The 15,401-nt window shown below is 46.5% G+C and overlaps 1 protein-coding gene across 1 annotated transcript in view; it reads left to right on the top strand.

The window, feature by feature from the left end:
• Sh3tc2 (SH3 domain and tetratricopeptide repeats 2) overlaps positions 1-15,401 on the top strand; it is a 58,067-nt gene that overhangs the window by 34,381 nt on the left and 8,285 nt on the right. Inside the window, exons 10-12 of the mRNA XM_041641423.1 lie at positions 1,398-1,439; positions 1,563-3,260; positions 3,354-3,534. Coding sequence (XP_041497357.1) covers positions 1,398-1,439; positions 1,563-3,260; positions 3,354-3,534 — 1,921 coding nt within the window. The remainder of the gene's footprint in view (positions 1-1,397; positions 1,440-1,562; positions 3,261-3,353; positions 3,535-15,401) is intronic.

Raw genomic sequence — 15,401 nt, 5'->3', positions numbered from 1 at the left:
CCAGATTATTAGCCAATGCCAGCTGTTTTAGGGCTGATGCCCTGGGCAAGGAGTGAGTCTCCGAGTCTGCGCCCATCTCGTGATGATACAGCATGCACTTTCAATGTCCTGGCCCCGAGAGAAACGGCCACATGAAGATGGGTATGTGCCTTTCAGCACTGGAGAGGCTAGGGCATGCACACAGCTTCCCAAGTCAAACTCCTCTCTCTCTCAGCTTCAGCGGTGGGGCCTTTCACCCTTTCTAAGTTGCATGTTGGAGTATCTGCAATGAGGAGCCCAGAAGCTCTCCCCATAGGAGAGCAGGAAAAAGCTGGGCTTGATGAGGACCGCTGCTCTAGAGTTTACTGCTTCAAGGTGTGGGAACCACACTGCTGCTACGTTCTCAGGGAAAAGTGGGCTCTTCCCTCTAGTGGTTGCTGTTCTGAGAACTGTGTGGCCTTGACCACCACAGGCCCCATTAGTGGGGGGCTTTTTAGTCAAGAACATGCTTCCCTTGCCTTTACTCCCTGCATCTTCTTGGTTCTTACCTAGATTTTTCCCACTTTGGGAGCATTGGGTAACCAGTATAAGCCACCCTGCCTTTATGATTCTCTCGGTTCTCTGCTTTCTGTGTTTCTTTCTGGAAATATTGATGTGCCTATTAACACACCCCCTCCCCCAACTTTTTCCTTTCCCCTTGAAATCCTTCACCTGTGTGCTCACATCAGTTCTGGGACTTGGGCCAACTCCTTGTGTTTTGGTGTGAGCCACAAATCTGTATTTGCGGTTTCCACTGTCCTCCTTGGCTCTGGACCTTCTTTATTCTCTACCTTCACCCGCGACTAGCTCAAAGTCAAAACATTGAAAACCATAGAGTGTATCCGGTCAAGTTACTCGAGGGAACAAAACTGGGGGCCTTAGGTGCATTTTTGTTCCTTTAACATGAGCTTTCGTGGTCTCCAGTCTTGGCACTTTTTCATGCACACAGAACGCCTGTCTGTCAAATGGGTAGATGATGGGAGGATGGAGTAAAGAAGCAGGTGGGGGAGGGAGAACAGGAAGGGAGCCGGAATGGTACCCTGCAGCACAGCCTGTTGGAGGTGCCCGGTGATGATGGTTCTTTCCAGCTCTGCTATAAAGTAACTGAGAGATTTGAGCCTTGCATCTCCCCAGATTAACACCCCCCGCCCTCCCCTCTGCATGCTCACATTTTCTTCTTGATTCCACATTTTCTCCTCTGACCTGCCCCCACTGTAGAGTGTGTGAGTTAAATGGGACGATGGGAACTTTGAAGCTGGTGTTGAGGGGGTAAAGACTGCCCATTCTTATCCTTACCTCAACCCAAAAGCTCCTCAGGGGTCAGCGGCATGGTGACGTGTTCTGACCTAATACTAGGCCTGTCCTTCATCTCTACCTAGGTGAGTTCGAATCCACCCAGAATCTCCAGAATGATCTGAGCGGTGAGTAGTGACCGTGCTGAGCCCAACCTCTTGTCCTCAGGTCAGCTCATCTATTCTCTTGCCAGGAGCTGACTGCCCTAGTTGCAGACACTCAGGGATGCTCAACTCTGCCTGTCCTTACAGCATCTCAGCTTGAGGGCCTCAAGGAGGCCAGGTCTGGTGGGACCTGGGAGGAGCGGCAGACCCCGAACTCCAGACGCTCCAGCAGTTCCGTGGACTCCAGCCTCGAGGAAGAGCTCCTCTCAGCCTCCTCTGACAGCTATCACCTTCCAGAGCCTGATGACCTTGATGACCCGGAACTGTTCATGGACCTGAGCACAAGCTTGGAAGAGGATGAAGCAGAGCACTTTGCCCCCATCTTGGCTTTTCTGGATCACGAGGGCTACAGCGACCACTTTAAGAGCCTCTATGATTTCTCCTTCTCTTTCCTTACTTCCTCCTTTTACAGCTTCTCTGAGGAGGATGAGCTAGTAGCCTACTTAGAGACCTCACGAAAGTGGGCCAAGATGAGCCAGATGACGTGGGCCCATGCCCGGCTCTGCTTCCTCCTGGGCCGACTAAGCATCAGGAAGATCAAACTTTCCCAGGCCAGGGTATACTTTGAGGAGGCCATCCGGGTCCTTGACGGGGCATTTGAGGACCTCTCCCTAGTGTCTGCTCTGTACATCAATTTGGCAGCCATCTATCTGAGGCAGAGGTTGAGGCATAAAGGCCCAGCCTTGCTTGAAAAGGCGGGTGCCCTGCTAGCCTGCCTGCCCGACCGTGAGTTCAGTGCCAAGAACGAGCTTGATGTGGTGGCCTATGTGCTGCGCCAAGGGATTGTGGTGGGGAGCGGCCCTCTGGAGGCCAGGTCCTGCTTCCTGGCCATCCGATTGCTCCTGAGCCTTGGCCGGCATGAGGAAGTTCTGCCATTTGCCGAGCGCCTGCAGCTGCTCTCTGGACACCCTCCTGCCTCGGAGGCTACAGTCACCATGTTGAGTTTTCTGTATGACAAGAAATACCTTCCACATCTTGCAGTGGCCTCTGTTCAGAAACGTGGTCCCCAGAGTGCCCGGGGGATGTCTGTTTCCATTTGGCAGGCCTATTTTGTTCTCCAGAATGCCACTAAGATCCTTGGTGTTCCTTCCTCAAGCTGGGGTGAAGTTTCTGCACTGGCCTGCCCAACCCTCAGGCAGGCCCTGGCTGCCTGTGAAGAGCAGACTGACCCGAGCACCCAGAGGACCTTATGTCTCATCCTGTCCAAAATGTACCTCCAGTATAGGTCTCCTGATGGTTCCATCTACTATCTGAGCCAGGCCCAGGCGTTAGGGAAGCTACTAGGTGAGCAAGAAGCCTTTGAATCGTCTCTCTGTCTTGCCTGGGCTTACCTCTTAGCCAGGCAGACCAAGAGAGCTCTGGAGATCCTTGAACCACTACTGTGTTGCTTGAGGGAGACAGAATGCATGACGCAAAGGGGCGTGGTCCATAACCTCCTAGGACTTGCTTTTCAAGACGAAGGCCGAACAAACAGGGCAGCCAAGAGCTACCTCCGAGCTTTGATCAGGGCTCGGGAGATGGGGAATGTGCGGAACCAGGCCGTGTCTATGGCCAATCTCGGCCACTTGACCCTGAAGTCCTGCATGCAGCAGTCAGCCAGGGGTTATCTTCTGCAAGCTGTCCGACTGTATTCTGAACTCCAGGCCAGCAAAGAGACAGATATGGAGTTGATACAAGTGTTACTCTGGTTGGGCCAAGCTCTGGTGTCTGGACAGCAGCTGGTCCACAGCCGCCTTTGTTACGAAATGGCATTGATGTTTGGCTTAAGGCATCGGCACTTAAACAGTGAGTATGTCTCATATTGCTGGAAGCATCGGGGAGAAAAGCATTGGCACATGCTTTGCCCTTGTCTCATTCATGTCCCTGCTTTATGTTCAGGTCAGCTTCAGGTCACCAAATCCCTCTGCCATTTCTACAGCTCGGTGTCCCCAAACCCTGATGCGTGCATTACATATCACGAACACTGGCTGGCCCTGGCTCAGCAGCTCAGGGACCGGGAGATGGAGGGGCGGTTACTGGAGTCCCTGGGGCAGCTTTATCGGAACCTAAATACATCCAGGTGAGTCCCTGCCTTAGGGAGAAGTGGTGTTCTTTCTATCAAGAAACCAAGTCCAAATGTGCATGCTACGGGGAAATTGTGATGGAAAACCGTGGGTCCTGCAGCTACCATGCAGCCCTAGCTGCTGGGAGTTATGTGGCCTCAGTCAGAGGTGGATAACAATGGTATTTATCTTACAGTATCACTGTGAGAAATGAATGCTTTAAAGTCCCCGAAATACAGCCAGGCTTTGTGATTATTACTATGTCACTCTTACTATCCTGTGACTGGCTGAGATTGCATAATTCAAAGAGGGCAATTATACTGAGGACCTTGGCCCCTTCAGGGGGATCTTCACTACTTGAAGACAGCTGGGATTCTGGAAAGGATACAAAATAGATCAATACCATGAAGCATGTGTAAAATTTTATGGTGAAAAAAATGCTTAATTGGGACCTCATCTTTAAAATTTACCCAGGACTCAGGCAATCACGTCTACTTTCACCGTGCATGGAGCCTCAGAATGACCACAAGGTAGCGGAAGGGTCCCTTGGCCCTTAGCTTCGTGGGAAAACTGGACATTAGCATTTTGTTTTGCTATTAACTTCTTGGTTGGTGCTTTCTGAGAAACCTTTAGTTTTGCAAAAATATGCCCCAAATATGTCCAAGCATCCTTTAGATCCCTGATACTCAGTCCCATCCATGCGCCTTGGTGCCTGCTTGCTTGAGCTCCCTGCTTTCACCAGTCCAGGGCACCAGGGTTCTCCTTTACTCATGGGCAGTCAGCGGTCCCATCTCTACCAAGCCCTGACACATTTCGTCAAACCCCACAGAGGTCTTAAAACCTTTCATTTCACTCTGTAAAAGATTCGTGTTCTGATACTCCATTCCCCATTTTGAACAGCTCCTAGAATGAAGTGAGATGCTTTCTAGGGATGAACAGAGAGGCATTTCAGGGGAAACTCGTTCAAGGCCAGCTTTTGTATTTTAGGCACAGCCAGAGTTAGGGTCTCTATTGTTGAGATGAAACAGAACCAAAAGCAAGTTGGGGAGGGAAGGGTTTATTTGGCTTCCACTTCCACACTGTAGTCCATCACTGAAGGAGTCAGGATAGGAGCTCAAACAGGGCAGGGACCTGGAGGCAGGAGCTGATGCGGAGACTGGTGGAGGAGTGGTGTTTACTGGCTTGCTTCCTTTGTCTTGCTCAGCCTGCTTTCTTACCAGCCCAGAAGTGGCACTACCCATATAGGCTCGTCCTTCCTTGATAAATCACTAAATCAGAAATGTCCTACAGGCTTGCCTACAGAAAGGCATTTTGTTAACTGAGGCTCCCTCCTCTCAGATGACTTTAGCTTGTGTCAAGTTGACATAAAACTAGCCAGCACAGGCACCATGGTAACTCTGGGTATGTAGTCAATCAGACAGTGGTTAAGCACACGGTGAGATCTCTTTCTCTATGTATTTCTCCCTGCTTGCTGTATTTCTTTTTGTTCCCCTCTCTCTCACAAAAATCAGACATCTTCTGAGCTCCCCACTGCCTTTGCCTTACGTGCTAAGAAGAGAATTTTGACACAAACACCATGTGGTGGGGGTGGGGGTGTCAAAGGAAGGCCTGTCCAGCCTGTTCTGCATCCATTTCTGAACATCCTAGGAGTCTGAATGCCTCTGGACAGATCCAAAAGATGGGTTTCAATGAAATTTTGAAATGGCATAGTCATATACATCTTGGAACTTGGCTTCAGGAAAGTCAGGTTTTTAACAGCTAAAGCAAGGATGTCCATGTTACCGTGTATTCTTGGCTTCAGAGTATTCCTGTTCCCAGCTCCCGGCCATCCTGTGCTCTCAGCTCTGGTTTAGTTGTCAAGAATACTGAGATCCTAAAGGTGTGTGTGTGTGTGTGTGTGTGCGTGTGTGTGTGTGGAGAGAGAGAACGTGACAGAGAGAGAGAGGAAGGGAGGGAGGGAGAGAGGATTGCTGTTCTTAGATGACACGGATGGTATAGAGGAGATGCGAACTAGGGATCACAAGAAGCTAGCAGCTACTGGAATTATAAGTCTAGAAACCAAGTCCTGCTGTGACTTAATAACACGCCCTTAACAAGCCACTGTCTTGGTTGCTGTGTTCATAGAATCAGTTGGAATCAGGAATCTTCCAGTTGAGTCTGAGACCAGCTAGCTATAGCAAGGGCTGCCAGGTTCCTAGTTCCTCCAAAGAAGCTTGCTTTTTTTTTTTTTTTTTTTGGCAGATTCTTAAAGCTGTGGGCCTTTTAGATAGGGGGCAAAGAGTCAGAGACCTAAGGTTTTTTTTTGAGGGGTGGGTGGGTGGGTGGGAGTCTGAATTACTCAAAGTATGGTCAGAATTCTTGTAGGCAGACAATGTGTCAAGCCTAGAACTAGGCCCTTGCTCTGTGTTTGTGCGGGCAGCTAAGTGGTAACCGAGTTGGTTAGCCCACGGACTCACCACCCTCTTGTTGCTGTTGTGTGCTTCCTGCTTCCGATGGTTAAGAGAGAGTGGGGGTGCTGAGGGCTTAGGTAAGGAGAAAAAAGGGGCTTGGAGTAAGGAGGCAAGCTTTCTCGTGATTAGTGACAAGTTTAGTGGTCAGTGCCATCAAGGGACGTTCAGATGCTCATCCTACATGTTCTTTTGGATCCTGTCCTATGCACTATTAGGCGTAGAACAGCTTGGAGCATTCCTTAAGGGGTATTCACAAGCAAGGAACCGAGTATTGAATAGACACCGGGACACAATGATTGGGCCCCAAATAAGGAGTTTTTCTCCCTAAAATAAAATCATTGCTTAGAGTAAAAACATGATAATTTACCAACACTGAAGATAATACACTGAAAAACAAGAATTCTTTGGCAAGTTTCTATGCCCCAAGTTCCCCAGAAATAACTAGTTACAGTTTAAAAAATATCAGTAAATAGTTCATGCATATGAAAGATTACATATCCCATTCTCTGTATTAAGTTCTAGGAATATTAAATATTACACACACACACATACACACACCTTAGTTATATATGTAGGATTATGATAAAAGGTCTATTATACAATGCTTCAATTTTTTATTAGAAAGGATGACTATGGAATGCTGAGGCAGCAGTTTTTGAGGCAAAATCAGTTGTTTTATTGGAAAAAATTTTCATACTATATATTTTGATCATATTTTCCCTCCCCTAGCTCCTCCCAGATCCTGTCATTCTCCCTACTTAACCAATTTTATGTTCTTTTTCTCTCTCTTAAAATAAAAATATGAGTCCTCAAGAAACAAAAATGAATGCAAAAATCTCCTATGCAAATGAACATCAAAACAGACAAGTAAGAGACTAATAACTCAAAAAATACCAGAACAAAGCAAAATGAAACAGGGTTCAAACAAACAAGAACCCCCCCCCCAAAAAAAACCCCTAAAACAAAACAAAACAAACAAAACAATGAGTTAGTTTTGTGCTGGCCAGCTACTACTGAGCACAGACCCTGTCCTGCAGCAGGGTTAATATACCTACTGTGACTTCATGGGAGAAAAGTGATTTTCCTTTTGCCAGTGGGTGTCATTTGAAGACAGCTTCTTGGTTAGGGGTTGAGTCGAAAGTGTGCATACACTATGGTCATCTAAAATATCTATTCTGCCAGTGTCTACCTATGTCTGAAGTGTTTAACCCATTCACAGTTAATAATCACTCTCAGGTCATTTTTAGATGCCGTTTTATCATTTTGCTGCTTGTGTTTTGTCTCATATCCTTTGCAACTTTCATTTCTTCCAAATTACTGCTTATCTCATGTTAAGTAAATATTTTATAGCACACTGTTTCATTTCCTTCCTTCCAGTTATTTTCTCAGTGGGTTCCCAAGGGCTGTGATTACTATATTAATCTGTGTCACTCTCCGGAGTTTCTTCTGAGCGCACATAGCTCTGCACATGCGCTTGGCCTTCCTTCCTGGAGAGGCTGGAGCTTCACAAAGCCCCATGTGGGCATGGTTATATTCCTCCACCTTTGCTTTTATGTGCTTTTGCCAAGTTCCTTGTATGTCGTTCCTTTTAGTGATGCCAAGGGCTGAACCCAGGGCCTCACGGATACCAAGAGAATCTTCAACTGATCTATATGCTCTGCTCTAGATTCCTACTTGTCCCAAATATTTTCTTTTTATCACCCAGAGGCAATGTTTAATTATCCTTCCATTTTGTTGTTGTTGTTGTTGTTTTCTTTTAAATGAGTAAGCTCTGAGTATTGTCTAGTAAAAATAGGCGCTGCAGTATAGGCTTTCAGGGGCCATCCCCAGGGCAACTGACAGTCCTCTGGGATAAAACTTGGGGGATACAAATTCTTCCTGACTCCTCCTCCATCAGGGTTTCCCAGTAACTGACTTTGAGGCTTTGGTTTGATGTTTGTCGCAGGTCTGGGGTGAGCAGGAAGGATCGAGGCTAGGTGAGAAAGCACCCCATCTCAATAAAATTAAGCTGAGATTTGAGCCAATTTTCCAGGGAAAAGCTTAATTTGAAAATTCTTTGCTCACGTTCTCATTGCTTTTCTCGAGGCCTGGATTTCCTGAGGTCCTTGCTCTGTTGCTCTAGAAGCTCATTTCAGGGTTCTTTCAGTCTGCACAGTTTTATTTGTTTTAATTTTATGTGTACGGTTATTTCCCTGCATGTATGTCTGCACACAATTTAGGTGACTAGCGCCTGCTGAGACCAGAAGAGGGCATGGGATCCTTTGGAACTGGAGCTACAGATGATGATAAGCTGTCATGTGGATGCTGGAAACTGACCTCTGCTCTTCCGGAAGAGCAGCCAATCTCAGCCACCCAGTCATCTCTCCAACCCCACGGTCTTTTAATTTAAATATTCAGTAGTTCATGTTTTTGAGGATTCTATTTGAATTCACTAACCAACCACATTCCCTTCCCCAGACACAACCAGTGACATTAAGAGATTCAGAAGTACTTCAGGTGTCCCAGGAAGCGACTTCAGATGGAAGGTTATTGTCCATTTGTAAAATAGTCATTTCATTGGGAGGACACGCAGGAATGCTGCACATATTTAGCACGGATGGATCACCCAGTCCTATAGAGAGCTTGTAAAAGAGAGGAAAAAGGACAAAGAACAAAGACAGAACAACAGGTGTCTCCTCACCCCTGGGTGTGGCCAATTTTAATTTCTCTTGAAACTTCCTGGTAGGTAAAGCAGAAAGGGGAAAGCCTTCTGAGGTTCTGACTGTCACATACAGGAACACGAACAAATGTGTCAGTCAGAGCAAAATTTTTTCCTGGCGTTGATTCCCAGGAAGAATTTACTCAGTGTGTCTTGATGTCAAGGACCAGTGGTTCTCAACCTCCTTAATGCTGCAGCCCTTTGATACACTTCCTCAAGCTGCGGTGACCCCAATCACACAATTACTTCCACTGCTACTTCATAACTGTAATTGTGCTACTGTTGTGAATCACAATGTAAATATCTGATATGCAGGATGCTCTTAGGCGACCCCTGTGAGAAGGTCGTTTCAACCCCCAGAGAGGTTGCAACCCACAGGTTGAGAACCACTGTCATGGATTGATTTCTTCAGCTCCTCTTAAAGGATTTCCATTCTCAACAAGTTGAAGGTAAAGCAAGCAAAGGCAGGTTCAGAGGAGAGATCACTTCTAAGGGGGATGGAGTCGGGAGGGGGGGGTCAATCTGCATGACAGAAGTCATCTGGGAGTAGGGATGGGGGGGTCTGTGTGACTGAAGTCATCTAGGAGTAGGGATGGGGGGGTCTGTGTGACTGAAGTCATCTAGGAGTAGGGATGGGGGGGTCTGGGTGACAGAAGTCATCTGGGAGTAGGGATGGGGAGGTCTGGGTGACAGAAGTCATCAGGATAAAAAGTCTGAGGAGAGTGCCAAGGGCTGAGTGTGATGTTTGAAAAGAGGAGAATGGTAGCAAATGGCCTCTCAGGTACATGGAATAGTAACCAGAAATTGATAGGGTCTTGTGAGTAAGTTAGGCAGGTATTGGTGATCCCTGGGACTCAGGCAGAGAAGATGCAAGCCCCTGACTAACAAAGGATGCAGAGTCAGATGGGGTTGGTGGGGGGGTCACCTCTCAGCAGGCCTCGGAACTTACAGTAAGCATCCATAAAGAAAATACTGGACTAGCAGAAAGCTTCCATTGAACATGTGCTGTTTCTGAGCAGTGTGTCTGTTTCGGGGCAACCACATGTGGCAGGAAGTTCTGTGGACGTAGGGAGCCAAAATGGCCTAGTGTCTTGCCTGAGGCCTTCAGCACGGGGTTGGTGCCAATGGAGTCTATGGCAGTATTGGCCAACTTGTTTGTCTTTTAATTTTTGAGACAGAATCTCCTAGAGCAGGGTGACCTTGAACCTTTATTCTCCTGCTTCCACTTCCTAAGTGCTAGGATTATGGGCTTGAGCTACCACATCCCACATTAGCAAGCTTAAAAAAAAAAAAGAGAGTCAGATAGTAAATTTTTCGGGCTTTGTGGGCCATATGTTCTCTGTCAGCGCTCCTCCACTCTGCAGCTGCGGTGCAAAAACAGCTCTGGGCAGGACGTAAACAAATGGGTGTGGCTGCATTCCAAGGAGGCTACTCACAAAAGCAGACGGGAGGGTGCTCTTGGCACCCGGGGCAGAGTCTGCTGCCCTTAGTCACTAGCGCGTGTACCCAAGGACTTTGGATGTGCTCTGTTTTCTCTGCTAACAGTCCTCACCCTAGATAAGGAAGCCTTGCAGACAGCTCTGCAGTGAAACCTTGTGGGATTCCAGGGGTGAGAGTGGCTTAGTATCCACAGGCCCTGTCCCTGCTCACGGTAGCCCAGACTCAGCATGCCATCCCGTTACACTGGGCTTATCTCAAACTCCCGATTTTCTTATTTAAGGTGGTTACCCTATTTTTCCACCTTTTTGGTGGTTATAATCACTTAGTTTAAAGTCGGTGGTGAGAAGTTTGGCTCACTCTTCAGTACTCACAGAGTAATGTCCTTTCTGCCTTCCAGGCGACAACTAGACTGGAATCTTGGGGTGGGAGAAGTCTTTGTGGATCTCATTCTGGGTCTTGATCCAACGCATACAGACTGTGTTAGCTTCTTTTCAATCGCTGTGGCAAGATGCTGTGACCAAGGCCACTTATAGAAGACAGCATTTAATAGGGCTTTAGTTTTAGAAGGGTAGAGCTTATGACAGCGGGGTGAAGGCATGGTGGCAGGAACAGCTGACAGTACACATCTCAGAATTGCAATGGTGTGTGTGTGTGTATGTGTGTGTGTGAGAGAGAGAGACACCCCTCTAACAAAGCCACAACTCCTCTAACAAGGCCATACCTCTCAATCTTGCCCAACCATTTTACCAACCAAGGACCAAGTATTTAAACATATGAATCTATGTGTGTGTGTGTTTGTGTGGTGATGGGGGGCATTCTCATTCAAACCACCATACAGACCAACCCCTTTCTCTAGAGCTGAGCCAGATAGGGCTCAGGAGGACCTTGTGGCTCTATTGGATCCACTCAACAAGTATTTATTAATCAATTGCTATGGCTCAGACAATGATCAGGAAATCAGACAAAAGAATCACAGTCCCCCGAGCGAGCTTATTATGCTCACAGAAGAGTAAAGGGAAGAGAAAACGAACGGTCACTAACGCAGTGGGAGAAACTGGTCAGTGCTTCCACATAACACTAGCTAGAAAGAGGGAGAGCTTCATGTGCAGCAGGCCCTTGTGGAGACCCAGGAGTCTACATGGGAAGACGATACCAGCTTCGGGTCTGCTCTCCCAGCTTTTACTTTTATTCTATTCTGCTTGCTTCTGTGGAATTAAAATAAAAACAACACAACAAACATCAGAAACAGCAGAAAAAAAAAAACCTCTAACATCTGGTTTCCACTATAACCAATATGACTAATCTGTAACTGTTCTGCAATCCTAGATGAAGACACAGTCATATTTACTATGCCCACACTTGATCCCAAGGCTGTGGTACACTGCCACCCACTTTGCAGATAAGGACATTTTGTTCAAGGTTTGCAATTATTTGGATCCTTAACAATTTCAGGGTTTTATCGTTTATTTGTTTGCTTGTTTTAAGTGGCAAAAAATAATCAAAGCTTTCCCACAACTGAGAGCTAAGCCAGAAGTCCAATAAGGGTTGCTTGAATATGTGGTTAGACTCTTAGTATTAGATTCTGGTTAAACATGGTTTATTGCCTGACCACAGTTACTTATCTGAGCCTTATTTTTCCATTTTTAATTACATTTACTTATTTTACTTATTTGCTTGTGTGTGTGTGTGAGAGAGAGAGAGAGACAGAGACAGAGACACAGAGAGAGACAGAGACAGACAGACAGACACACACACACACACACAGAGAGAGAGAGAGAGAGAGAGAGAGAGAGAGAGAGAGAGGAGAGATGTCCACAGGATGTGTGTGATGGTGTCCATATGGAAATCAGAGGACAACTTTTACAGTCAGGTTACTCCTACCGTGTGGATCCCAGGGATAGAACCCAGATGTTCACATCTGGTGACGAGTGCTTTAATCTCTTTCACTAGCCCTTGCTTTCCCTTTTGTGAGATGGGTATGGTAGTAATTGTGCTGCTCTCTTGGAGCTATTGTGATGATTAAAGAGATTATGTGTGCAAAATGTCCAGGGAATGCTTAAATGCCCAGTAAATTCCAGGTAATAGGTTTTTTTTTTGTTTTTTTTTTTTGTTTTTTGTTTTTTTTTTTTTGCCACAGCCACTAATAATTAACAGAGAGTTTAAAGTAAAGCTTTAGAAATGAATACTTGGGAATATACATACATACATACATACATACATATATATATATATATATATATATATTCTTGAAACAGGACTTCTCTTTGTAACTCTGGCTGTCCTAGAACTCACTCTGTAAACCAGGCTGGCCTCGAACTCACAGAGACCTGCCTGCCTCTGCCGACCTGAGTGCTGGGTTTAAAGTCCTGTGCCGCCATCGCCCAGCGGGAATGCCCTTTTTTGGGGGGGGCATTGTTTATTTGTAATATCAGCTAAGCACCTTGCAAATCCAAAGATCTGTTTGAGAGAATGGGCATTGGAAATGCACATCCCACCACCTGGCAGTGGGCCAGCCCTCTGAAGTAGGGCTCTTACCAGAGGAAAGGGTCAGACTAGATCCCTGGAGGATAGGTTCTGTTGAAGGTCAGGCAGGTTCCTGCTAGAAATACAGATGTGTTGGTATCACTTTGCCACAGTTTACCTGTTTTGACAGGGAGGAAGAAACAAGTCCCGAGACCCAGTGTGAACTTGGAGACAGGAAAAATGGTTAAAACAAAACCATTAACATTGGCCAGGCAGAGTCACATAAGTAGCCCACAAGGTTTTGGGTTTTTTTTTTTTCCCCCTGTTTTTATTCAAAAGCCAAACCAGATCTAGCACCTTCAGGTGGTGGCAAGAGGAACTAGGATGCTGGGTCATTCCAGGTCAAGCCTGTGTGTGACCCAGCACAGCTGTTGGATTTATCGTCACGGGGGAGGGGGTGCTGGTAAGAGGTGATAAAAGCCCCAAGGCAGCTGGGCACACCTCTCAATTTAGACTGTTAAAAAGATGAATGTGTGTCTTGGTGAAAATCCCGCACTCAAGTGGAGTCTGGACGTCTATGCTCAGGAGCCTCGAGTTTCACCTCCCACCCCTACCCTGGGGAGTTTCTTAGAGAGGGTGCTTATTGCTTTGTTCCCTAGCAAGGAATCTAATGCTAACTCTGCCTTAGCCTCTGAGAATCTAAATCTTGTTCTCTGAGGACCTGGAGACAGAAACTTCATTGCAAGGACATTTGAGGTCTGTAAGTGGTAGTAAAACCCAAGAGGAAATAGGATCAAGAGAAGATTTATGAGTTCTTTCTTCACTATTCCTTTCAGTCAGATTGAGGAGAGTGGCGGAGCCTGGCCTGGGGTGTTTTAGCCCTGTTGAGGTGTGCAGAGAGGAGGTCGGAGCTGCCCTGGCTTTACAAAGGCTGTAGGTGTCCTACACGATCAGGGAGGACAGTGGCCAACACAGCATTGTATGCAGTTTCTCAGATTTCAGCGTTGTCCAAGCTTAAGGTCTCTAATTCTTGAGAGAATCTCATGTTCATCCCGGATGCCAATCATCTTATGTCAAGGGCAGGACAGCAGGGACAACCAGAGCTCTTTCCTAGCTCTTACACTGGCCAAATGCCTGGGCATTCTTTTCAGAAGGCCCAAAGCTGCTTCCCTGCCAAAACAGATCAGAGATCACCAGTCATGGCAGTGTTTGCATCCCTCCTTGGAGAACGGGCCTGACAGTTGAGTTGTCTGCGGCCAGCCAGCGTATTAATCCATTTTCCATTGCTATTACAAAATACCTTGGGCTAGGCAATAGGGCCTGGAGCCGTCCTCACTTCAGGTCTGGCAAAGGCCTCTTGGCTGATGGCTTCACAAAGGCAAGAATGTTTGGTGAGATAAGAAACTAGAGCTGTTCTGTTTCTTCAGGACAACTCACTCTCAGTGGAACTAACCAAGGTCCCAGGAAAGCCTTGTAATCCCTCTTGTGAGCAGTGGCCCCAGGTAACCGCTGACCCAACTACTTTGGATTAAGTCCTATTGTGTCTCCTAGGCCCCACTACCTTTCAGTTTTGCTACGGCGAAGATCAAGCCTCAAACACATTAACCTTCGTGAGACAAGCTGCATCAAAAGTCCAATAGGTGGTAGCTGTGTTTGATGTGACTTCCTGTGTACGTGCTCACAGATGTGTGTGTGTGTGTGTTCTGGACTTTGGTGCATGTGAACAGAGTGTGTCTCAGGAACTCGGATTTATGGATTGTGACTATTGTGCCCAGGTGTCTCTGGGCCTCTGAGGTTTTCTGAAGCTCTCAGGTAATATTGACGCAGTGGAGGCCAAGGTCAGGGGAGGGAGTTCAGACTTTCAAAACTGTGGGTGAAGCTCTGATTTTTGATCTGCTCCTGGTGTGTTGCACAGCCGTGTGAAGTCATTTTCCATCTCCGGAGCTGTTTCCTCTGGAGCGGCGGCTCCCAACCTTCCTAAGGCTGTGACCCTTTAATACAGTTCCTCATGTTGTAGTGCTCCCCAGCCATAAAATTATTTTCATTGGCTACATCATTACTGTCATTTTGATGCTGTTATGAATTGTAATGTAAATAGTTTTGGAGATAGAGGGATCAGGACCCACAGGTTGAGAACCAGTGCTCTAGAGCCTAAACAGATTGGCCTTGGTACAGAGCTGTGCCAAGCTGTACAGCAGAGTCACACAGGCTATGACAAAATTCTGGTGCCTGGGTTATAACCAAGATTGTCTGAGATTGCCCAGGGCTCCAGCCAGTGTGACATTTTAACATACCATGGTGCATGTGTTTGTTTTAAAAGCTCCCACGTGATTCCTTGTTGCTGGAGGTAATATCTGTGGCATAGAGGGTGCCCAGTGTGCCCTGTTGCTCTCTAACTCTGGGTCTGCACTACCACGCCATCCACATCCCAGTTTTTCATTAATGGCTGTCAAGGAGAAATTGCATAGTCTACGTGACATGTTTGCCCCCAAATAATTCAAGTGTAGCAATTAATTAAGGAATTTCCAAATAATTAAAGCAGGATTAAATACCAACTTCAAGAAATTCTGTCCATTTTGATTTCTCTTATTGAAACATCAAAAGCTTCATGATTTCATCTTTACCACTGCACATTAGCATGATGGACACTCAGGCATTAATTTCATATAGGTACATCTGGTGTCTTCTAGGGTGCCCATGAAAAACACACAGCAACGTAGTCTAAAGGTTGCGGGTTAGTAATGGTGGTCATACTATTTAAATATTCGTCAACTTACTAATTCATAGGTACTAGTTTGAGCATTCTAGATGTATTATGTTTCTCAGTCGTAAC

The sequence above is a fragment of the Microtus oregoni genome, unplaced genomic scaffold (genome assembly GCF_018167655.1).
Source record: "Microtus oregoni isolate MIOR12 unplaced genomic scaffold, Mior012 000069F_ref0000032, whole genome shotgun sequence".
NCBI classification, from domain to species: domain Eukaryota; kingdom Metazoa; phylum Chordata; class Mammalia; order Rodentia; family Cricetidae; genus Microtus; species Microtus oregoni.
The sequence above is the reverse complement of the archived record's forward strand: the minus strand, read 5'-3'. Positions and strand labels throughout refer to the sequence as shown.